The 24,142-nt window shown below is 40.4% G+C and overlaps 1 protein-coding gene across 3 annotated transcripts in view; it reads left to right on the top strand.

Moving 5' to 3' along the window:
• The first annotated feature begins 10,942 nt into the window (after window positions 1-10,942).
• Window positions 10,943-24,142, top strand: part of MAK (male germ cell associated kinase) — a 51,440-nt gene continuing 38,240 nt past the window's right edge. For all 3 annotated transcript variants that reach the window (XR_004383153.1, XM_032861560.1, XM_032861559.1), the window contains exons 1-3: window positions 10,943-11,124; window positions 22,759-22,813; window positions 23,514-23,635. Coding sequence is in view for 2 of the 3 variants with exons in the window: in XM_032861560.1 (XP_032717451.1) it covers window positions 11,024-11,124; window positions 22,759-22,813; window positions 23,514-23,635 (278 nt within the window). In the remaining variant the exon portion in view is untranslated. The remainder of the gene's footprint in view (window positions 11,125-22,758; window positions 22,814-23,513; window positions 23,636-24,142) is intronic.

Genomic DNA, 24,142 nt, shown 5'->3' with positions numbered 1-24,142 from the left:
GAGGCACCACTTTCAAATCTTTGAAGTTTATCTTCTGGTGTTACCATATTTCTAAAGCACGGATTTAGGGGCACCTGGGTGGCTCAGCGTGTTAAGTCTCTGCCTTCAGCCCAGGTCAAGATCTCAGGTTCCTGGGATCAAGTCCCACATCGGGCTTTCTGCTCAGTGGGGAGTGTGCTTCTCCCTCTGCTGCTCCCCCTGCTATAATCTCTTGCGCTCACTGTCAAATAAAACCTTTTTAAAAAATAAATCAGTAAAAAATCAATCAATCAATCAATCAATCAGTATATAAAATACCAAGTGGATTGGGCTAAGTCTAACTTTTGATTTAGAACTAAAAAACCCTTTCTATTAAAAAGCTCTAAGTCTTAGAACTTAAATAAACACATATCAAAATAAATAACCTCTAAAATTTCTGCAGGAAGCTGATTAAAAACTACCAAAGACTTGTGTGCTATTTTTAAACTGTGAAGCTTAAATTTACCTCCTGTGCCTAAAAAAAGCTGCATTGATTTCTTGAGGGTTTTTTTTTTTTTTTTTGGACATGATCTGCCCCAAAAGTGACCCAAATCAAGAAGTATGCATCTTAAGAAATCAAAAAAGCTGGGAATGAAATTTGGAATTTCAATAGTCGCTTGTCTTGATGATGTCCCACTAGAACTTTAAAGATTTTATTTCAGAGGTTTTAAACTTTATTTGGGGCAAGACCTTGATGATCTATCATCTTACAGTAAAATCTTCTAAGTCAGTGAATAAAACATACAAACAAAGTTGCTGGACCTAGAAACATATTGATAAAGATCTGGTCCACGAGTCAGCTTGACAGAAGCAAACATACTTGAAGTGATATAATTTATGACTTCCTCCGAAGCAGGACAGGCTCTAGACTTATTTGCAACAGAAATGAAGTGAACTGAAGAGTTTGTTTAAGCATAACACTGTGCAGTGACTGTTTCTTGACAGACTGGCCAGATCTAAAGTTCCCGACCCTGCCCTGTGGCCCTTCAAGGCAGTTCCCGTCACCCACAGGGGTGTTTGCGTCTGAAGCTCCAATCCAGTGTTTGTGTTTAATGTCTTTTGATCTCCTAGATATGGACCCTCCCTTCAAACCTCTGGGACCTCCCTGAGGAAGGTGCAAAGGGTCCCAGCATGGGGATCGCGCTTAACCAAGATGCTGTTGTTAACACCGAGGAACACTGATATCCTTCCTTGGTAAAAAGCTACAAGTGGTCAATGTTGGTAAAAACCAACACGCCTGAAAGAAAACAACCCAAACCAAAACAACAACAAAAAAACAAAAATCACAACTCACACATATTCTTGCTTTTGTGGAAAATACTTATACAGAGCAGTTTTCTTCGTTTAGAGTGGAAACTGTTTCAGAACTGGTTTTTCACTGATACCAGCTTTTATTCTATAATAAAGCTTTTGCTTTAAAAATAAAGTGGAAAGGGATGCCTGTGTGGATAAGCGACTGCCTTTGGCTCAGGTCATGACCCTGGAGTCCCAGGATTGAGTCCCACATCAGGCTCCCTGCTCAGCAGGGAGTCTGCCTCTCCCTCTGTCCCTCCCTCTTCTCATGTTTTCTCTCTCTATCGCTCACTCGCTTGAATAAATAAATAAAATCTTTAAAAAAAACAACAAAGATTTATTTATTTAATTTTAGAGAGAGCAAGAGCACAAGCAGGGGGAGGGGCAGAGGGAGGGAGAGAGAGAGAATCTCAAGTAGATTCCCCACTAAGTGCAGAGCAGAAGGCAGGGCTTGATCTCATGACCCCGAGATCATGACCTGAGCTGAAATCAAAAGTCAGACAGAGCCACCCAGGCGTCCCTTGCAGGGGAATTTTCATGTGCTCTTCCAGCTTTCATTTTTTTTTTTCTAGATTTTTATTTATCTATTTGACAGAGATCACAGGTAGGCAGAGAGGCAGGCAGAGAAAGGAAGGGAAGCAGGCTCCCTGCGGGGTTGCGGGGCTAGATCCCAGGACCCTGGGATTATGACCTGAACCGAAAGCAGAGGCTTTAACCCACTGGGCACCCAGGCACCCTTTTCATTTTTAATATGGACGGGTCTGCCCTCAGTCTAACTACTCTTCTTTTGTAGGTCATTTCTCTTTTCTCCCTGACTGCTTTTAAGTTTGCTTTGTCTTTGGCATTCTGCAGTTTTGCTACTTTATGTCTCAATGTGATTGTCTTTTAACTTGCCCTGCTTGGCATTCATTGTCTCTTCTTTATCTGTGGATTTTTATCTTTAATCCATCGTGGAAAGTACTCAGCCATGATTTTGCAAAAATTGCCTCTCCTTCAATCTCTTCATTCTCTACTTCTTAGACTCTACTTAAATATATATTAGACTTTCTTGTCCTTTCCATCATATCTCTTAGTCTGTCATTAACATCTATCTCATGTCTTTGTGCTACATTCTGAGTGATTTTTGCAGATTTCATGCCAGTTTCCCAATTCTTTCTTTAGTTCTGATACACTGTTGAACTTATTTGCTTCTTTTAATAATGTACATTCATGATTATTATGTTCATTTTCAAGAGTTTTTTCTAATATTCCTCATCAATTTTTGTTCATTTTTGTGATTCTATATCCTTTCTTGTATACTTTTCATACGTAATTATTTTATATTCAAGCTGATATTGCCAATTTCTGAAACCCTCAAAAGTCTAAACATATTATTGCTTTTTCTGCTGATTCTCATTTGAGGGGGTTCATTTTTCATGTGGTTATGAGCTGATATTTTGTGGCAAACCTGGGTGCCTAAATTGAAGATGCTTTCTCCAGAGATGATTTCTGTTATTCTGGGATGTGGATGGCGACACTGCCCTGAGACCATTCTGGTCCCTTCCCAGTTTCTCTGGTTAATATTCTAGTTTCTGGTTCAGCTCAGCCCCATGGTCACTGGTCCAGGGCTTTGTCTTCTTGTTGCTGTGCTGAAGGTAGATTTGCCTTTGGGCCAGTTTTGCCTTTCACTATGTTTACTGTTCCTATGTGTGTATCAGGTACCTTTTAGAAGGAGTTGGGAGTGTTTGGAGATCTGTTCTTCCTAATGCAACAACGAGTTTAAAAACCTTGCCTTAAGCATGATGGAGTTGTTTCAAATCTAAAGGGCTCTTCAAAGGATCTAGTCTACCATTATATCCTCTTCTTGCTTTCCTCTCTGCTTTTTTTTTTTTTTAACCTACCTGTTTTCATTCTGAAATATCTTCCCCCCCCACCCAGGACTGTTCTGCTACTTCTCTGAATTTTCTTTTCCAGTTCTTCTCTCTCCCACATCTCCATTTTTCTTTACCACCCTTTAAAGTATTTTAAAGTATTTAAAGAGTTTTCCAGAATCCCAGTTTTCCCTTCTTCTTAGTTTATCTCACCCACACCCTTGGACTTTAGCTATAGTTCCAGTGTTTCCAGCCCTTCCAATCCTAAATTATAAATCTGTTTCAAATTACCCTCTCTTAACCTCCATTTGGATTTTCCTCAAATTCAAAATTTTCACAAGTTCCCTTATGATCTCTCCCATACAGCACCTACAAATCTGCTTCTCTTCCAACATTTCCCAACTCAGTTTTGGACACCACTGTCCACCACTCACCTAAGCTGGATGGGCCTGTCAAAAAAAACAAAAAACAAAAAACAAAAAAACCAAAAAACAAAAAAACCCTAAATATCCCTTAAATTCTGTCCCTTTCTCTTCTGTTTCCACCATCCCTGCTGCTGTCAGAACCTCATCATTTCTTCCTGATCAATTGCCATCACCTGCCTTTCCTTCTCTTGCCTCCAGATTCGCTGCTGAAATTTGCCCTGCCCACTGTTGCTTTTGTGATCTTCTGAAATACAGATATGAACACGTCACTCCTCTGTGGAAAATCTCATCAGTTCCCCCATCAATGCATGGTAAGTCCTAGACTTCATAATTAGGCATATAAGACCTCCATGATGTAACTTTAAAAGCTTTTTACTTTTCTGCCTATTCTTCTTTATACTGCAAGAGCGCCATGAGCATAACTGTCTTGTTTACTTTGGCATTATTCTGGTGCCAAGCCTGGGGCGGATACCTCATAGATGATTACTAAACGGATACATCATTGCCTCATCTCTCATGCTTCTGATTCATGGACCCTCTTGCTACGCAATCTGGACATTTTTTTTTTTCAGTAATACAAGTTTTTTCCTCCTCTCACAACTCTAGACTAGTTACTATTTACTCATTTATTTACACAAACACATTAGTTTATCTTGGAATTACCAACTAACTGGTACTTAGTAGGTTCTCTGAATGAATAAATGAAAACAAACTTAGAAGTGTGGCCTAGGAGGTAACACATACCTGAACAGTTGACTGACACAAGGGACTGCAATCCGAGAGCAAATTTCCCCCAGGTGGTATATGCATAAGCAAATTAAGTACAGGTCAACCTGTATCTTTCTTCTGTCCTTTCCAAGTCTGCAAACCAGATTTAACGAATCAAATTCTTTTGTAGAACGAATCCAAGCAAAACCAAAACAGAATAAAGGGCAAACAAACCAACTTCCGGTAAGAAATCTGTAAAGGTAACCAAGACTTTCCCAAGCCTCAAATACAAAGAACGCCAGCTCTCTAGGCGCCCGGGTGTCAACGGAAGCCCTGCCCCGAGGGAGGCGGGGCTTGCGGAACGGGGCGGGATATGTCCGGGTTGACCACGCCCCCTGTGGGCGGGGTGTAAGCGGGCAGGAAGCGCGGAAGCCCGCGCACGCCCCCGCCGTTTCCTGGGAGACGAAACACACACGACGCCAGAGCTTCACAAGGGAGCGAAAGAGGTAAGCGGCCGGTGCTGGGCGGGTAATCGCGAGCGGGCTGCGGGGCTGCCACCCTCCGTCCGATCCAGCCCGAGCCTGTCCTGAGAGGCCCGCCCGGCATGTTCCCTCGGTGCCGCGTGCTACCAGGGCCAACCTCCGCCGAGAGAAGGGCCCTGGACACTGGTAGGGGGACGGACGGGAGGGAGAAGGACCCGGGGAGCGAGGGCGAAGCGTGGGGAGGGTCCTTCTGCGCCTACCTCGTTCCTTGCTCTCCGACGTCTCCTGGGCCACTTTTCCGTGTTCCTTGACCGTAGGGTAGATTCCGGGCGGGAGGAAGCCGGCGGGCGTCCCTCCGTGCGAGGACCCCCGCCCCGGAACCTCTCCGTTTTGATCCCCCTACGCCCCTAACCCTTTCCCCTCCACCCTCACGTCCACCGCTTGCTCTACGGCCGGGAGTTGGTAGTGACTGGAGTGAGGGAGAAACTACTTTAGGAGTGAGGAGTCAGAAGCGGGATCGCGTCTCGGGAAGGTAGCGGAATTGAGTTGAGAACTACTGCAAAATAAAAAAGGCAGGAGAAGAAAGAAAACTGGGTCTAAATTCTGCCCTCATTCGTGCATCCCAAATGACTCCCAAAGGAATCCCAGCGCAGGATGGCCTTGAGGGACTCCCAGCAGTAACCCCGCTAAGCCGGCTGCCGGGGTGCCAGGGGATCACCCGCCGGCGGCCGGACCCACAGGGCCCAGGGACGACCCGTTCCGGTACATCGGCAAGACCCCGGCCCCAGGAGTCTTTTAAAGGACCTTAGTTGGCGAAAAAGGATGAGACAGCCGGCGTGATGAAAACTTTCTTACCGCAGATAAGATATTTTAATTTAGGGACAGAGCCTGGAGGGGGCAGGGGAGTGGGGAGCAATAAAACTGATTTTAGGGTCTTATAATTTCAGTTCTTAAGGAGATTAATTATATTTAAATAATCATTTTGGAAAGAGCAGACATCTGTCCTAATGATAACGAAATTCTTTGAACCAAAGTCACAAATTACTCTCCAGGCTTCGGACTTTACGTCCACCATCCCCCAATTCACCGCAGCGTCTGGGGAAGGGAGAACCCCCCAAACCACCACCCCCCAAGGCAGTCCCTTAACTGTGTGTGCAAAGCTGGCCTTGCGCAAGGTTGTTTGATCTCTTCGTTGGGGTGGTTTTTTATTTTGTTTAGTTTCAGAATAATGTGTGAATGTTAGCACGAAGCACAATGCCGCTATTTTTTTAAACACGCAATCTTTGTTGTTCCACTCGAAAAGCTCTCCTTTCAATTTCCGTAAAACATGTGTCTTGGTGACTTTGAGACCTTTTTTTGTTTTGCTCTTAAGCAACTTAGTGATTTTTAAAACGTTATTATTTTTTAAAAAAATAATAAAAACTCCAACTCCAGCGTTGGAGTGATACCGTTCCAGTAGGATCTGCAAACACAAGCTGAAGAGTTCCAAAGGCTATCTGTTCAGTGATTGGCAGAGGCAAGTTTTACCCTCCATTTGTCCTCTGTGTTAATCTTCTTAAATCCTGTCTAAATCCCTTTTAGCTGGCAGAAGCCCTTGAGAATACAGCTTAAGTTTACCGTAATTGCACATTTAAATGTATGGTAATCGTGCACTTAGATAAAAATAAGAAAACTATAATGGGAGAGAAATTATAAGGGTATTTGTTTAATGTAGGTCTATAATTGAGGCTATAAATCTCTTTTCTTTAAATCAAACTATAATGTTGTTTAGCCGTAGGAGAGTCACTAAATATTGTAGGTTAATTGTAGAAAATTCCAAGTTCCTAACAGTTCTGCTAAATTAAAGATCATAGTTGTATTACATTTACTTGTGTCTTGCCTTGTTGCATGTATGTACATATAAATGGAAATAGACAGTTGACCCTTGAACAACGCAGGGATTAGGGGTGTGAACCTCCACATAGTCAAAAATTCTAGTATAATTTTTGACTCACCAAAAACCCAATAGCCCATTGTCCACCAGAAACCTTACTGATGGCATAAACGGTTAATTAACACATATTCTGTATATGTATTATGTGCTGTATTCTTCCAATAAAGTAAGCTAGACAAAAGAACATGTTATTAAGAAAATCAGAGAGAAAATACATTTACAGTACTGTCTGGTATTGTTCAGAAAAAAATCTGCATATAAAAGGACCTGTACAGTTGAAGCCCATGTTGTTCGAGAGTCAGCTATAGAGATGGAAATATTCACATACATAAGAGGTCATGTTACTACATCTCTGTTTGTCATAATTTGTCTTCTGTAGATCAACAGAGAAGAATAAATGTAACCTGTAGAGAAATATTATTGTGTGTGAACTGAGGACCCATAGGCAGCCTCTGTTTTCTTAACTTACATCTATTGCTTTGGACTAGTAATTAGTTTAGCAGTTTACACCAGTTAAAGTAGTTGTTTATGTGCCATCAGTGAATAGAAACATGGGAATTATGATTAAAAAACAAAGTCTTCACCTGGATATCTGTGCCTCTTTACATGAGGCTGTTGTCTTTATATTTTCAAGAAGATACAGGGACAGCTGAAATCGTCAGCTTCTAACCCTGGAAAACTGTTTTGTAATTAATATGACTCAAAAGAGTCCTCTCTAAGGTTTTTGTTTGGGAGTATAGTATGTAAACTTATTTTACTTAAAGGTTAGGTAGGCTTAAACTGGACAGATTCTCTGAGAGCCCCCAATTAGACCTTTTTAAAATCTATGTCATATCCATAATCTTCATCACTCCACCCCTTAAATGACACAAGCTGAGAAATGGCTGGGTCCCCTGTTTATTCTTTCCTGGATATAAGTAGACCCTATGCTGTAGTCACCCTCACTTGAAACAAACTGTGTTTCCAGGTTTATTTGGAAAGTGGTTGGTTAGGCTTGGCATGAAGTTTCTACAATTTCCTCTCCAAAAATGGTTGGGTTTCCAGGCCAATGCAGAAAGTCACCAATGAGTGAATGATCTGTAGTGCTGATAATACTGGTGATGGTGGTGCTTGAGGGTCCTAATAGTGGAAGATAAAGAGATAATTCCACTTTTAGAGGCAAAGTCACTGCGAGGTAAAATTGGACTGTTTCTTGCACCCTGTCACCTCTGCCTTTGGGTTCCCACCTGGCCAGCTCCCTCTTTCATTCCCTTCTCAAGCAAAAGGTCCTTTTCCAGAATTGCCTACATTACTTCCTGCCTATCAGACCCTCAGTGGTAGTCCTCAGTTAGGTATTAACATGAAAGGAAAGATGATGCTATTATCCCACTGAATTTCTGAATTAAGAAATTAGTTGTCTTAGCTCTACTTCCTCCCTTCCTCCTGCACTACTTTCTTCCCCTCCACTGTTTCTGGCCTATTATTTTTATAGTGTCCTGGGTATAGAGCCATATGCAGCCTCGGGGTCTAGTAGGCGTAAGGAGTACCAGTCGCAATTTCCATTTGGTCATTAGCATTTTGGTATTTTAGGGTAAGGAAATGGGTTAGGAATCTTTAAGTGGAGGTGGGGGTGGGTAGGTTTCATTGTGGGGCAGACTCTGCATGGTTTTGAAGGAAAATGGGGGTTGGGGGGCAGTTCCTTTTTCATCAGTGATTGTAAAAGCCAGTTAGAATGGGTTCTTTAGAAGTTGGGGACTACCCTACAAAAAACAAGCAGCCTCAAACCTAATGCAGGTAATAGACTGACTCCATCATTGATTCTCTGATTGATTATCCACACGTTATATTATAGATTACAATCCTACTGATAGGATGAACACTGTGGTCTTATGGACAAATATATTCTCTATATTGTTACTTAACCAAAAGGGATCAGTAAACCTGTAGACAGCACTTTTCCTTAAAAGGGAGGTGTATGCCATCTTAAGTGAGACAAGCTAGAAAAGAGGTCAAACAATTTAACACGTCGATAACAAATTGCAAAATATTGATTTAATAAAATTCTAAATGATAAGGATAAGTGCATTTTAGTCCATGTTTTGTTTAATCATAATACATAGTACAAAAAACAACACAGAGGTGCCCAGTTGGAAGAGCACGTGACCTCATGGAGTCATGAGTTCAGGCCCCATGTTGGATGTAGAGATTGTTTAAAAATAAAATCTAAAGAAAAAAACAAAACCCAAAAGATCTTTCAAAAATAAATTTCCTTATGCAGATAAAGGAAAAAATTAAGAAAAACAAATACATGTGTGGGTCAGGAACCATGGGGGAGGGGTGCTGACTTCCTTTCTATAAATGCCTTAATATTTCAATTCCATGTGTATGTATATTGTAAAGATCACTTACAGAAAACTCCATTTTCAGGCAAATGGGGAATCATTTGCTGGCATCCGTTGCTTAGATTTAAGCTGAAAAAGAAAACCTAAATAGATACGGAATCTACTATTGTGATCTCTTTTTTAAGATCCTGGCCATAGTTAGCACAGCCTAAATTAATTCACACATGACTTTCAAGGGGGTATTATCTATATGAAGTAAAATAAGCAATACCCTAATACACCCCAACCCTGTTCCTTAAAAGTCCCACAGGGTTCCTCCCACCTTTCCTGTGGACGAACACATTCCCGTAATAGGAAACAACACAGTTTTATTGTCCTTCCTTGCACTTTTGCTTCTTCCTCCTGAAAGCCTGCTTTTGGAAGTCATAGGTACTTTGATGTCCTGTGGGTCCGGAATTTCTGCATATAATAGAGAAACAATTTTTTTTAAAGATTTTATTTATTTATTTGACAGAGAGAGATCCCAAGTAGGCAGAGAGGCAGGCAGAGAGAGAGGAGGATGCAGGCTCCCTGCTGAGCAGAGAGCCGGATGTGGGGCTCCATCCCAGGACCCTGAGATCATGACCTGAGCCGAAGGCAGAGGCTTTAACCCACTGAGCCACCCAGGCGCCCAGAGAAACAATTTCGATAATTTTATTTGGTGGCAATGAAACAGTACTACAGTGAAGGCAAAGCAATCTTTGAATGAAGCATCAAATTATAAAAGGCATTTGAAAACAAATTATTTGAATCGTGCCAAGCATTTTGTTACCATCTGGAACTCAGCATAAAGCCTTGTAACAGAATGACAGAGATGTTTAAAAGCAATGTAAGAATGAAATGAGAAGCAGCTCCTTGAAACAGAAGTAGAAGGGAATAACGGGAGGAAACTACTGAATGTCATAATGGGGTACACAGGAAAGCCAGCGCTCTGTTTTGTTTTTCTTCAACTGCGGTAATACAATCAGGACCTACTGAAACCTGTACCTTTCTAATACATATGGACCCACAGTCCCTCAGCTGCGGTTTCAAAATTCACAAAGCTCTGAACAATGAACATTTTAAAATAAATTTGTGCAACATTGCAACTTAACATGAACTGCATGCTGTGATGTCAGCGTTTATTTTTTACTTTGTGGACTTTCCTTAATTTTATTTTACTTTGTGGACTTTGATCAGTTTTCTGCAGCTACATTAAGATGCTGCTTGGGAGGTGTTACATGATCTATGCTATATCCACCATATTACTTTTCTAAAATGTACGGATTCCTGGATTCCAAACACATCTGGCCCAGGGGTTTCACATAAGGGATCATGGGCCAAATTAAACGTAATGCAAAAAGTGATTCAAGGAATGGATATTATAGTTGTCTGATTCTCCAATGTCTGACTTGGAATAATACAGATTATATTCAGTATAAAAGGAATCCTACAAATCATTAAGCCTGTATTTACTGAATATAATGGCATAAATAGCACGGCACCATGTAAATGAAGCAGTCATAAATGAACATTATCAGTCTGTTATATGTGAACCCCATTCCACATAGCACAAAGGACTTACTGACAAATGTTTAACCCACCGGTATGTATATTACAATTCTTCCCTGCGCTTAGGTTACCAGTTAATGAAATGAAATTTCTTTAATGAAATTCTTTCTTCTTGTTCTGTTTTTTTTTTGTTTTTTTGTTTTTTGTTTTTTTTTAAATAGGGTGTTCATAGGAATGGAAGCGCTGTTTCCTTGCCAGATTCCATATCACTCTATCTCATGAACCTTTGTAATCCTGGGGAAGAGCCTGTGTCTAAGGATGACAAACCTGTCACTGGTGTAGCAACAGCAGTCTGAGGGGAAGAAACAACAACAACAAAAAACGAAAATAAAGAAGCGTTTACATTTATATTCAACAAAGAAGTCATTTCAACCGACAACCTCTGGTGCACTGTGTTTCCAAGATGAACCGATACACAACCATGAGACAGCTGGGGGACGGCACCTACGGGAGCGTGCTGATGGGCAAGAGTAACGAATCTGGGGAGCTGGTGGCCATCAAAAGGTACCGTGTGCGACGCTGCCGAGCTTGGAGCTCTGATCTTTCCTTTCCTTTAGAAAGAGTTCTGGTGTAGCCCCCGCGCTTGGTTAGCTGATGGGGGAATGCCATTCTGGAGGGATGCTGCCAGAAGGGAGTTCTGCTTATCCCCACGTACATGGATTGAGTTTTCTGGTTTGTCCGGCTCTACAATTAGGAGCCAAACCTGAAGCTCATGTTTGGAAATTGTTTAGAATTTGAAGTTGAGTGCAGAGTAGAGTTTATTATTTCCTTAAAACGACAGGCCTCAGAATCAGATGGCGTTCATATATGAAACGGAGTTCTGAAGGGTATGTGCTGTTCTCCTAAGCTTACCAATGAAATAGAATTAACTCTTATTAACTTAGTTACTTCTTCTGAATCTACAGTATTTGCTATCTATTATACATTAATAAATTACCCCAAGGCTTGCTGATTTAAGATTTTATTTATTTGTCAGAGAAAAGGAGAGAGAGAGAGCACACAAGCAGGCAGAGAGGCAGGCAGACGCTGAGAGAGAAGCAGGCTCCCTGCCGAGCAAGGAGCCCGATACGGGACTCGATCCCAGATCCCTGGGATCATAACCTGAGCCGAAGGCAGTGGCTTAACCCACTGAGCCACCCAGGTGTCCCCCCCGTGATTTAAAACGGAAACAAACCATTCTGAATTCACAATTTCTGGGTGGTCAGGAATTTAGGAGTAGCTCAGACGGATGGTTCTGGCTCCAAGTGTCTGCTGAGGTGGCAGTCAGCTGCAGGCTGGCCGGGGACCGCAGCATCCCCTGGAAGGTGGCTCCCTGGGTTAGTGGACTTGGGCTGCTGTAATGAAGTACCACAGGTGGGTGGCTTAAACAGAGATTTCTTTCTTCACGGTTCTGACAGGTTCGTGGTCACAGATGACGCTTTCAGCAGGGGCAGTTTCTTCTGCGGCCTCTCTCTGTGACTCGTAGATGGCTGTCTTCTCCCTGTGTCCTCACAGGATCTTCTGCTGTGTGCTAGTCTGTGGCCTAATCTCTTCTTCTTTAAGGACACTAGTAATACAGGATTAGGACCCACCCTAAAGACCTCACGAACCTTAACTGATTCTTTAGAGTCTGTCTCTAAATATAATCACACTCGGATGTTTATAACTTCAACGTATGGATTTGGTGGGGGCAGTTTAGCCAAGAACAGGCTGCTCTAACGAGGTTTCAGCCACAGACTGTGTGTGGTTTCAACCAGGCCGACTTACAGATCTACAGTTCTGGAGGCTAGAAGTCTAAGATCAAGGTGTCAGCACGGTGGGTTCCTTCCGCGGATCTGTTCTAGGTCTTACTCCTTGGCTGATGAATGGCATTTTCTCTCCATATCTCTTCTACATGGTCTTCCCTCTGCATCCAAATTTGCCCTTTTTATAAGAACAGTCATACTGGATTCAGGTTCACCTTAATTTCATTTTAACTTCACTGCCCCTGTAAAGACCCTGTCTCTAAATTAGGTCGCATTCTGAGGTACTGGGGGTTAGGACTTCAGCATATGAATTTATGTGTGTAGTTGGGGGGGGGGACACAGGTTAGCCCACAACACAACACTCACTCACATGGTTGACAAGTGGCCTGTTCACAAGGGCTTCTACAGAGGGTTGTGTGAGTCCTCTCACGACATGGCAGTCGGATTCCTCCAGAATGAGTCCTGGAGACTGATTACCACATCAACCAAATGATGACAGTCTAAAATTGAAAATGCTTTAACAAATGCTCTTCAAATGTTAAAAACTTTGAAATATGATCTAAAGCATTACACATACAAGGAAATAACTTTATAAAATATTGTCAATAGCCATTATTGTCAAATAAATGTACAATGTGCCATAACTGAAATGAAGTATTTACTGAATGGGCTTAATAAAATTCAATACCCACTCATGACTGGGGGAAGAATGCTCTTAGCAAATAGGAATAAAAAGAAACTTCCCTAACCTGGTAAGACTTAAACAATTCATCATCTTTATGTGAAATATTAGAAGGACTGCTGGTAAAGTTGGTTTTAAGACCAGACTGCCTGCTATATTCCTACTAATTAAGATTACTTTGGTGATCCTAATGAGTGCAATAAGAGAAAAAAAAGGAGGCATCAGTATTAGCCAAAATGAGATGAAACCATCCTTATTTACAGATTAAATCATTGTATAAACTCATGCAAATACTTCATTATGTATAAATAAATGTATACATATAAATATTTTTAGTATATATGTTGCTGAAGCAAGCACTATATATAAATGTTTTTAAAGAACTAGAAAGATGCACATATAATTCATGAAAGCTGTGGCTTCTGGGGAGGGGGTAAAAAAATGAGAATGAGGTTAGGCCTGGTGGAATTATGTAAGGTTATTACCACTGTTCTGTTTTACTTAACAAAATGATCTTTATTCCTTGTGGATGGCAAAATCATGTGTTTGTTTCACTGTTCCATTTCACAAGACAGGGAATTGAGTCTCACACAGCATAGACCTAGATAAAGCCTTGAAAGCATTGAAGAGCCAAAACTATAAGAGGTCTGAGGGCTGAGAAGAAGCCATAAGTATATAATTTAGGAATGCTTTGGTATGTGAAATAGAAAACCAAACCAAAAGTTACTTAGACAGGGATTTTTCTCACATAAGAAGTCTTGAAAGAGGCAGCCCAGGGCCAGTACCTTGTCCATGCTGTTAACACAGACCTAGGTTCTTCTGTCTTCAAAACATAGTTGCCTCACCCCTCTCCAGAAGACTTCTGGTTACTTGTCATTGGCTGGAAGTGTGTCACACAGCTCACCTGGCTATAAGGGAGGCTGGGAGACTGAGTACTTAGCTGGGTGTTTGTATCCCTGTAGAGAAGCTGGGATAATAAAGACAAAGAGAAGAGTGGCTTTGGACAGTCAACTCAGTGTCTGCCATATGGCGTTCCTAACTTCAGGAAGGACACGGCAAAAATGAATGAGAAGGGGAGGGATCATGGGGAAGACTTGAAGAAAATTTCAGTATTCATTCAGCGCACACGTGTGAAGCTCCCACACAGTGCTCAGGACAAAAATGGGAAGGAGACAGAGGAATTACAATGTGGTGAGGAAGACTGACAAATTAGACAAGTTACAATACAAAATACCGTTAAGTCCTCTGATGGGGCAATAACGGTCCTAGTGGAGCACAGAGAAATTATGCCGAAGAAGTATGCTGGAAGACTTCCCATAGAATGAGAGATCTCAAGAATGAGAAAAGAATATCAAGAAAAAGAGGAGGTGGGGCACCTGGTGGCTCAGCTGGTTGAGCATCCAACTCTTGGTTTCCACTCAGGTCATGTCAGGGTCATGGGACTGAGCCCCGAGTCTGGCTCTGCACTCAGCGTAGAGTCTGCTTGAGAGTCTCTCCATCCCTCTGCCCCTCCCCTCCAATAAATAAATAAGATTTTTTTTTTAATTAAAAAAAAAAAAGGATGGAGAAGAATGTTCTAAGCAGCAAGGATAATAGGTATGAAGACCTGGATGAGAGAGTGTGAAGAATGTGAGAGAATGTAAAGGCTTGCCTGGGACTGAGGAACTGAAGTAGGGGCTGGAGTGTAGATTCTGAGTGGGGCGGAGGAAGGACCTGATGCCAAAGGGTGAAGCCATGAAGCCTGATGCCAAAGGGTGAAGCCATGAAGCCAGGTTAAAGAGTTTGTCTATCTTGACTAGAAGGTGATGAAGGATTTTAAGCAGGAGAGTTGATGTGATCAAATATTGCTTCAGAATGGTCTCTTTAGCAAAAGAGTGGATACTTGATCAAAGGTGACCAGCCAGGAGACTGAAGCAGCCATCTTGGTTAGAGGTGGCAGTGACCTAATCTAGAAAAACAGCACTGAGTATGGATATAAGTGAAAGTACTCAAGGGACATTTCGGAGATAGGCTCTGGAGGGACTGGTCATTGGACTTGGAGGGAAAGGAGTAAAGCATGTGCAAGAGTGCAGGCTAACTCCTGGGATTCTTAAATGCATGTTGGTGGCGCCATTTACCATGACAGGGGAGATCCCAGGCTTAGGGGTAAAGCTGGGTTCACTTTTGGAAATGATGACTTTAAGAGGCCTACAGGTAACTGAATATTTGCATTCAAAACAGGTCTGGGCTGGTGATTTAGGAATTGTTAGTCTACAGATGCTAATTGAAGCTATATATATATAGAAGGAAAAGAAAAGAGCTCTTCATAGGGAGCACTAAGAAATCCCATCATATAAAAATGGGTCTTGGAAAAAAAAAAAAAGAAAAAAGAAATGGGCCTTGGAAGAGGTAGGTACTTGTAGAGAAGCCTGAAAAAGAGCCACCAGAGAACTAGGGAGAAAACCAGGAGAGTGTAGAAAATATATGGAACCAAGGGAAAAATATAAAGAAGTGCTCAACTAGAAGACAACTAAAAACTAATGACTGAAAAGCATTTAGATTAGTTAGGAATCTTTCTTGCTTTAAGTGACAAGTATGTAAATTAATAGCAAGTGATAGAACCAATGGCTTAAATAAGTAGATTATTTTTCTTCCATATCAGGAAATCTGGATTTTGATGACTCCAGTGAACTGTATCTAGGTCTTTTCTATCTTCTTCATACTGTGCTGTTAGCATTTGTTTGCCCTCAAGCATGTCACTTAATGGCCACATTATGACTACTTCATTTCCAGGCATTACATCTGTGGTTCAGAGTGCGAAGAAGGGAGAATGATACCAGCAAACCCTTCTCTCAAATTCTAAGTAAGCTTGTTTCCCAGAAGCCCCATAATGACTTCCCCTTACATCTTATTGGCTAGAAATGGATCAGATGGTCTCCCTTATGTACAAGAGAGGTGAGAATCTACTCTTCCAGCTTCTACACTGGGAGGCAAAAGGGAGGAAGCTAGAAATGGCTTTCTGGTACCCAAACCAATACTGGTGTTCTTTGGACTTGGAGAACATGGTATAATTAGTGGCTGTGGTGAGAGCTGTCCTAGTGAAATCGAAGAGGAGATAAGCCAGATTGCAGTAGGGCTAGGAGTAGTAAAAAGAGGGGTAGTAGAGGCACTAAACTTTGAATAGTCATGGAGTACGTGTCACTTAGTTGCTAAAAAAAAGTCACAGAAGGCTTTTCTCAGTACTCTCAAAATCTACTCTCAGGGCGCCTGGGTGGCTCAGTGGGTTAAAGCCTCTGCCTTCGGCTCAGGTCATGATCCCAGAGTCCTGGGATCGAGCCCCATGTCGGGCTCTCTGCTCAGCCAGGAGTCTGCTTCCTCCTCTCTCTCTCTCTCTCTCTCTGCCTGCCTCTCTGCCTACTTGTGATCTCTGCCTGTCAAATAAATAAATAAAAAATCAAAAAAAAAAAAAAAAAGAACCCACTCTCAGAATCCCCGAGTACATGCGATGAATACTAAAATAGAGCTACTGGCAGCGTGTACGTGACTTTGTACAGAGTCTTCACGGATTTGTATGGAGAGCAGAGACTGAAGGATGGCAGGGCAGGAGTAGTAGAATGGGAGAGGGGGGCATCAGAATATATAGGTGCTCTTGAGGGTGACAGTGAGTGGGAAGGCTGACCATGGGATCCAAGCTAGAGGAGGAGGCAGGCAAAGCCAAGTGTGGAACAAGTAGACACATACATTTTATCCAATGGTAATGATGGAGAAAAGACAGGAGGATGTGGTCAGAGTGTGAATTTTGAAAGGCTGAGATCTTAGAGGGTAGAACCATTCCTCATGACAGCAAGGTGTTTATGAGTGCCCATGGCATCATAGAAGGGAGCAGCTCTTTGGAGTGAAGAACTATGAAGACAGGCTACCAGCAGGATTATCAATATGAATGTTCACTCATTACTCCTAAAATTTTTTTTAAAAGATTTTATTTATTTATTTATTTGTCAGAGAGAAAGAGAGAGAGCACACAAGCAGGCAGAGAGGCAGGCAGAGGCAGAGAGAGAAGCAGGATCCCTGCCAAGCAAGGAGCCCAATGTGGGACTCGATCCCAGAACCCTGGGATCATGACGTGAGCCGAAGGCAGCTGCTTAACCCACTTAGCCACCCAGGCCTCCCTACTCCTAAAATTCTTGACCAGACATAATCTTAGGATGGTTTTTGGCCTGCAAGAGTCATACAGAAGACAATGCCATTTCTCTCGAGTCTGAGGCAAAGCAATAAACTTGGCTTGAAGTATTAGACCCCGTATTCTCCATTCTCAATGTATCCCTATTCGTTACCAAAACAACCTACATTCCATAATATCTGATCAGGACCATCATCTTGTGCTTCGTGGCATAAAACTTTAGGCACTGCAAATTCAGGCCACAAATACTGTAGGAATAACACTTTAAATCCATCCAAGTTGGATGAAGAATCCTAAATAAATTCCATGTTGAATACATTTTCTGTAGCAGATGAAGAGCTGCTGTATCTTCAAAGTGAGCAAGAAGCATGTCCTCTTGAAGGGAAACATTATCTGGACAAAGGTATTTTTCATTCTGAAAGCCTTTTAGGCAGAAGAATCAGGAGAATGATGTTTGAGGAGGGAAGTGGAGGAGAGTCTGAGTGCTAGCGCAGTAGGGAGAGAACCAGGAGAAACCAGGGTGTGGCATGGCAGCTGGTAGATGTCAGAGTGTAATAATTTGAGACATGAACATGGGAAGAAAGTCTGTACTTGATTCAGTAAGCAGTGGGCAAGCCTTTTGAGCAGTCTTGAAATGCCCTCAAACTGGCTAGGATGAGTTGGCAGATGAGTGGTTAGAAGTTGGGAGAACACTATAAAGAACAAGATAAAAGGTACCTTTTTGAAAATTTTCTTTGGGAAATTTTAATTTAGATCTCTGGCAAGAAACCTCGTATCTGCTGCCATCAAAAACAAACAAAAAAAGGCTGTAACAATTCATTTCTAGAAGATGGTAGTAAGATCCTCATCTCATTAAATTTAAAATATTTATTAAGCTCTCTGCTCTTTAAGGACTTGGAAGACAGTTCTATTTTGGAGGGTCTCCTGTTTGTGGGATGGTTCCTCATGAGCCCCACTGTGGGTACAGAAATTCATCCTGTCATTTAGTAAATACTTACTGAGGACTTACTGTATGCCAAAAATTGATGTAGGCATGTGGGAGTGTCTTCAAGGAGCTTACATTTGAGGAGGGGGAGGATGTTAGAGATGGTAAGTGCTATGGAGAAAAAGCAGAGCAGAAACAGTGATGTAGGAAAGTACTATCCTTTTCTTCAGATGACTAGCTGGGAATGGGCAGGAAAATTAGCTCAGGGCATTACTAATAAGGATCAGCCTGAATGGTCTTTTATTTCCTTTGACCAGTCAGCTCTTTCTAGCTCTGTCTGTCTCCTTGAAACTTCTGTTTTTTCCGTCTTTCAGTTTTTCACCTTCTGGTACCTTCTGTCTTTCAGGTCACAGCTGACATACTGCCTTACCAAAAAGGCCGGGCCATTAAATTTTTTAAAAAGAGCCCCTTACCTCATGGTCCTTGTAACTAATTTGTCTGTTTTGTGTTCACTAGTCTAAAGCCTATTTTGTGTTAAATGGGAGGTGCCATGATAACTCTCTCTGGTTCTCGTTTGTGCCTTGCCCTGGCATGTAGTAGGTGTTGAATGAATGAACAAATGAAAGAGAAAAAGGCAGGGAATCTAAATGGAGGTGCCTTTTCCTATCATTCTAACAAATTGGCTTAATTTCTTAAAATTAAGTTCTTCACATTGGTTGAAGAAATTGGGTAATTGTTTTATAAGGAAACTTCAGTATTTGTTGCATATAGACACCTACATTGCCCTAGGGCAGTACTGATGAGTCGTAGTAATTGATGGAAAGAAATGAACATATTAGGAGATGTGGATCCAGCTAGTACAGAGTTTCAAATAGAATAAAAATTCCAATCTTTACAAAATTGAAAAAGGAATATATTACCTAGTGTCTCAAAATGGATTTTTAAAAATCATAATTTTTAAGAATAATAACATTATATGTGCAGTTTTGGATGGATTTGATCATTTTCTTTTTCTTTTTTTTTTTAAGATTTTATTTATTTATTTGACAGACAGAGATCACAAGTAGGCAGAGAGGTAGGCAGAGAATGAGAGAGGAAGAAGCAGGCTTCCTGCTGAGCAGAGAGCCTGATGTGGGGCTCCATCCCAGGACCCTGGGATCATGACCTGAGCCGAAGGCAGAGGCTTTATTTAACCCACTGAGCCAACCAGGCACCCTGATTTGATCATTTTCTTAAACTTCTCTTATATACTGTATTTGAATTGACTTTTTTTTTAATTGACTTTTAAATTTAACATTGTGCTAGATTTGCCTTATCATATTAGCAATATATTTATAAATCTATAGTATGGAAATGTATCTTTTGGTAAGTGACTTGTAAACCATCAATTTCTTAAACCTCCATAAATTTCTAGCACCTTAATGAGAATAAATGAAATTCTGATTCACTAAGGATGCTTTAGAAATAATAGCAGTGATGCCCTTCATGTCTGTCATAGCTGATCAATGATACTGATAAAAACAAGAACATCCAGTATTTACTGAGCGCTGAACTAAGCAATTTGCAATAGGCTTTTCATATGCAGTAATTTCTGCTTGTAGCTATGGAATTTGAGGTACAGAATGGTCAATGGGGAACCTGTACAAGGTCATACATCAGTGAGTCACTGAGCAAGGATTTGGAGCCAGCAGGACAGTTCCACAGCCCACATTGTTAACGACCATGGCATGCTGCGAATTCTTTGTGCTGCCATTCCTTTACTCATTTCCTTACCCTTGTGTATTACACTGTTGAAGGGACTCTGAGTAATTCCTATAGGAATTAGTTTAATCAATAAAGATAACTTTAAGCTTCCTGAGAATCTTCTAGAACCCCTCAATAGGAAAGTATACTACTAAATGAAAACAGTAGGGCACATACGGGTTTTTTTTTTTAATTTTTAAGATGTATTTGCTCATTTGAGAGAGAGAGAGAGAGAGGATGTGATGGGGGGAAGGGAGGAGAATGAGAGAAAGAGGATTTCAAGCACACTCCTACTGAGTGTGCAGCCTGAGGCAGGGCTAGATCCCACCACCCTGAGATCATGACCTGAGCAGAAATCACGAGTCAGATGCTTAACTGACTGAGTCACCCAGGTGCTCCTAGGGTCCTTGTTTTCATAATCCAGCTTTGTAATTTCTATACTTGAAAAAATATTTTTTAGAACATAAATCCTCTTTTTTCTTGTCTCTCATTTTGCATGGTGACTAAAAAAATGTTCATTAAAAAAAACCCCTCTATCTGTGGTGTTTATAGTGGAATTATTTTGTTACCTTTATTACTTTTGGTATATTTATCTCTAATGGTAACATTGGGATCAAAGAGGGAAAATAGAGAACAAAATTCAGGAAAGCAACCTCCTAAATGGAAGAAGATATTTGCAAATAATATATCTGATGGGGGATTAATATCCAAAATATATAAAGAACTTATACAACTCAATACCAAAAAACACAAATAATCCAATTAAAAAATGGATGAGGACCTGAACAGACATTTTTCCAAAGAGAAATACATATGGCGGACACATGAAAAGATGTACCATGTCACTAATCATCAGGGAAATGGGAATCAAATACATAATGAGATATCACCTCACATTTGTCAGAATAACTAAAATTAAAAAGACAAGCGTTGGTAAGGATGTGGAGAAAAGGGGACCCTTGTGCACTGGGAATGTAAATTGGCACAACTATTGTGGAAAACAGTATGGACGTTCTTCAAAAAATTAAAAATAGAATTGTCATATGATCTAGGAATTCTATTACTGGCTATTTACTCCCCCAAAATGAAAAAAACACTAATTTGACAAGATATATGCACCCCTATATTCACTGCAGCATTATTTACAATATCCAAGATATGAAAGCAATTAAAGTATCCATTAATAGATGAATGGGTAAAGAAGATGTGTGTGTGTGTGTGTGTGTGTGTGTGTGTGTAGGTGTATAAAGGACACATATAAAGGAATATTACTGAGCCATAAAAGAATGAAATCTTGCCATTTGCAATGACATGGATGGAGAGTATTCTCTATCAGAATAGAGAGTATTCTGCTAAGTGAAATAAGTCAGTCAGAGAAAGGACAAATACCATATGATTTCACTCATATGTAGAATTTAAGAAACAAACAAGCAACAGGGGGGAAAAAGACAGGGAGAGGCAAACCAAGAAACAGACTCTTAACTAAAGAGAACAAACTGATGGTTACCAAAGAGGGGGTGGGTGGGGGGTGGGGGAAACGATGATGGGGGTGATTAAGGAGGGTGCTTGTCATGATGAGCACTGGGTGTTGTATGGAAGCATTGAATCACTATACTGTACACCTGCAACTAACATGCTCTATTTGTTAACTAACTGTAATTTAAATAAAAACTTAAAAAAAGGGGCGCCTGGGTGGCTCAGTGGGTTAATCCTCTGCCTTCAGCTCAGGTCATGATCCCAGGGTCCTGGGATCGAGCCCCGCATCGGGCTCTCTGCTCAGCGGGAAGCCTGCTTCCTTCTCTCTCTCTGCCTGCCTACTTGTGATCTCTCTGTCAAATAAATAAATAAAATCTTTAAAAAAAAAAAAACTTAAAAAAAAAAAGATGATGAAGATCTGGTATATATATACAATGGAATATTATCCAGCTATAAAAAAGAATGAAATCTTGCTATTTATGATAACATGGATGCGTCTAGAGTACTATGCTACATGAAACAAGTCAGAGAAGAACAAATACCGTATGCTTTCATGTGTATGTGGAATCTAAAAAGTAAAAAAAAACAAATGAACAAAAAACCAGACTCATAAACAGAGGGAACAAACTGGTGGTTGTGGGGTTGGGGGGGGTGCGGCAGATGAGAGAAATAGATAAAGGGGATTATGAGGTACAAACTTCCAGTTGTAAAATACCTAAGTCACAGAGATAAAAAGTAGAACAAAGGGAATAGAGTAAATAATATTTTAATAATATCAGATGGTGACTACACTTATCATGGCGAGCATTTCATAATGTACATAACTGTTGAATCACTATGTTATATACCTAAAACTAATGTAACATTGTACGTCAGCTAAACTTCAATAATAAAAATTAAGAAAAAAAATTTAAAAAGAAAGCTATTTCTAAAGTTTGGTTGCTTCTAAATTTTTGTTGACCTGAATCACTTAACTTTATGGACTTCTTGTCTAAAGCAGAGGTAGTGATATAAAGTCCTCAGTTCAAGTTACATCACGAAATTTGCTACCAACATTTGTGATTTTCTTCCCTTCTCCACTTTAGTGTTTCATATTCTATAACTGTTAAGTTCTAGAAAGAGAAAATTCAGAAGAGGTCCTTTTAGAAAAGCACAATTAAACTGATGAGGAAAATATGAGAAGGTACCCAGAAAGGAAGATTAATAGTAATCCTTTCACCATTGTGTTTAAAGCAGAATTTCAGATAGAACATAATCGTGCACCTGTACCAAACTGCCTTGAGATATACAGAAGGGAGGGGACTTCCTTTTAAAGAGGAGGGGAGATCACAGTTACCCAAAGTGAATACTAGAGTAAGAAAGCCAACAGTGTAAGTTGTGTTTCAAATCCTCTGTCCCTGTACATTAAACTTTTCTTGTTTGATTTCAGAATGAAGAGAAAGTTCTATTCTTGGGATGAATGTATGAACTTGAGAGAAGTTAAGGTAAGATCCTACAGGTGTAAAGAACCCTAGGAGGCCTTTGCTGTGCCTCACCCTGTCTCATTTATGAGGACGGTAGCTAAAGGGATTGTTCTGTTCTTTGTAGGAAACGTTCCAAAGATAATTGTATTTCTTATGTTTTTTTCTTTATCTTCCTAAGTAATTTCTCATTTCTTACCCAAATGTCAGTAGAGGACAACAGAAAAAACTATACACTCATATTTCAATGTATACTCACTTTTAAAAGAGTGTTTTAATTCATGTTATCAAAGGAAAGACAACTTTTAATTACTACATACCATTTCTATTTTATGCTGTATATTTTTGTATATTGTATATGCATACATTTCTGGATACCTTTGTATGGAACTTCACATAGTTAAGTCAGAAAAAACTTAGGTCTAGTGAATAGACTGAGGAAAAAAAGTGACAGATTGAAATGTTTAGCAGGTATTATTGGCTTGGTTTCTTTCTGTACTTACATTCATTACTTAAAACAATTACTGCTTACTTTAAAATTGGTATTCTAAGATTTTCTATAGACATTAAGACTTAATGTTCTATAGACATTAAGACTTAATTCACTCATGAATGCAGAAGAAATGGAAGATTACTTAAGGTAATTATCATAGAGATTGATGAGATTTTGCCAACTTCAATAACTTTGTTTTAAGAATTTTAATGCTGATTTGCTGTGTTACAGTCTCTGAAGAAACTCAATCATGCCAATGTGATTAAACTTAAAGAAGTTATCAGAGAAAATGACCATCTCTATTTTATATTTGAATATATGAAAGAAAACCTCTATCAATTAATGAAAGACAGGTATGTCTTTATTTTATAAAAACTATAATGTTTTCCCTGTTATCTCCTCTGTGAGTTCCTTGGATCCCTTCAATATGTTACACTTAACAGTGTACAGATTTATCACCCCAAGAGGTGGATGTAAATTAATTAGCTGTTACCTTTATAACCTTGAAGAAGAATGAGCTATGACATAGTCACCATTTTTCTGATGTAAACACACATTATCTATCTATACTTTTGAAACAAAATCTATCTATAGTTTGGCTTATTGGTTTGTTTTTTTAAGTAGGCTCTATGCCCAGTGGAGCCCAACATGGGGCTTGAACTCATGACCCTGAGATGAAGATCTGAGCTGAGATCAAGAGTCAGACCCTTAAACCAAATGAGCCAATCAGGCACCCCCAAAATCTTTCTATAGTTTTAATACTAATAAAGCCAGATTGAACAAAATTGAGATTACCTTCATTGCTCTCGCAAGCAAATTGTGAAAGGTGAATGAAAAAAGGGAGGAAGGGAATGAGGCAT

This window comes from Lontra canadensis, unplaced genomic scaffold, assembly GCF_010015895.1.
Source record: "Lontra canadensis isolate GAN:19392208 unplaced genomic scaffold, GSC_riverotter_1.0 scaffold21, whole genome shotgun sequence".
In the NCBI taxonomy this organism is placed as follows: Eukaryota; Metazoa; Chordata; class Mammalia; order Carnivora; family Mustelidae; genus Lontra; species Lontra canadensis.
Note: the sequence above shows the minus strand (reverse complement) of the source record. Positions and strands in the feature narration are given on the sequence as shown.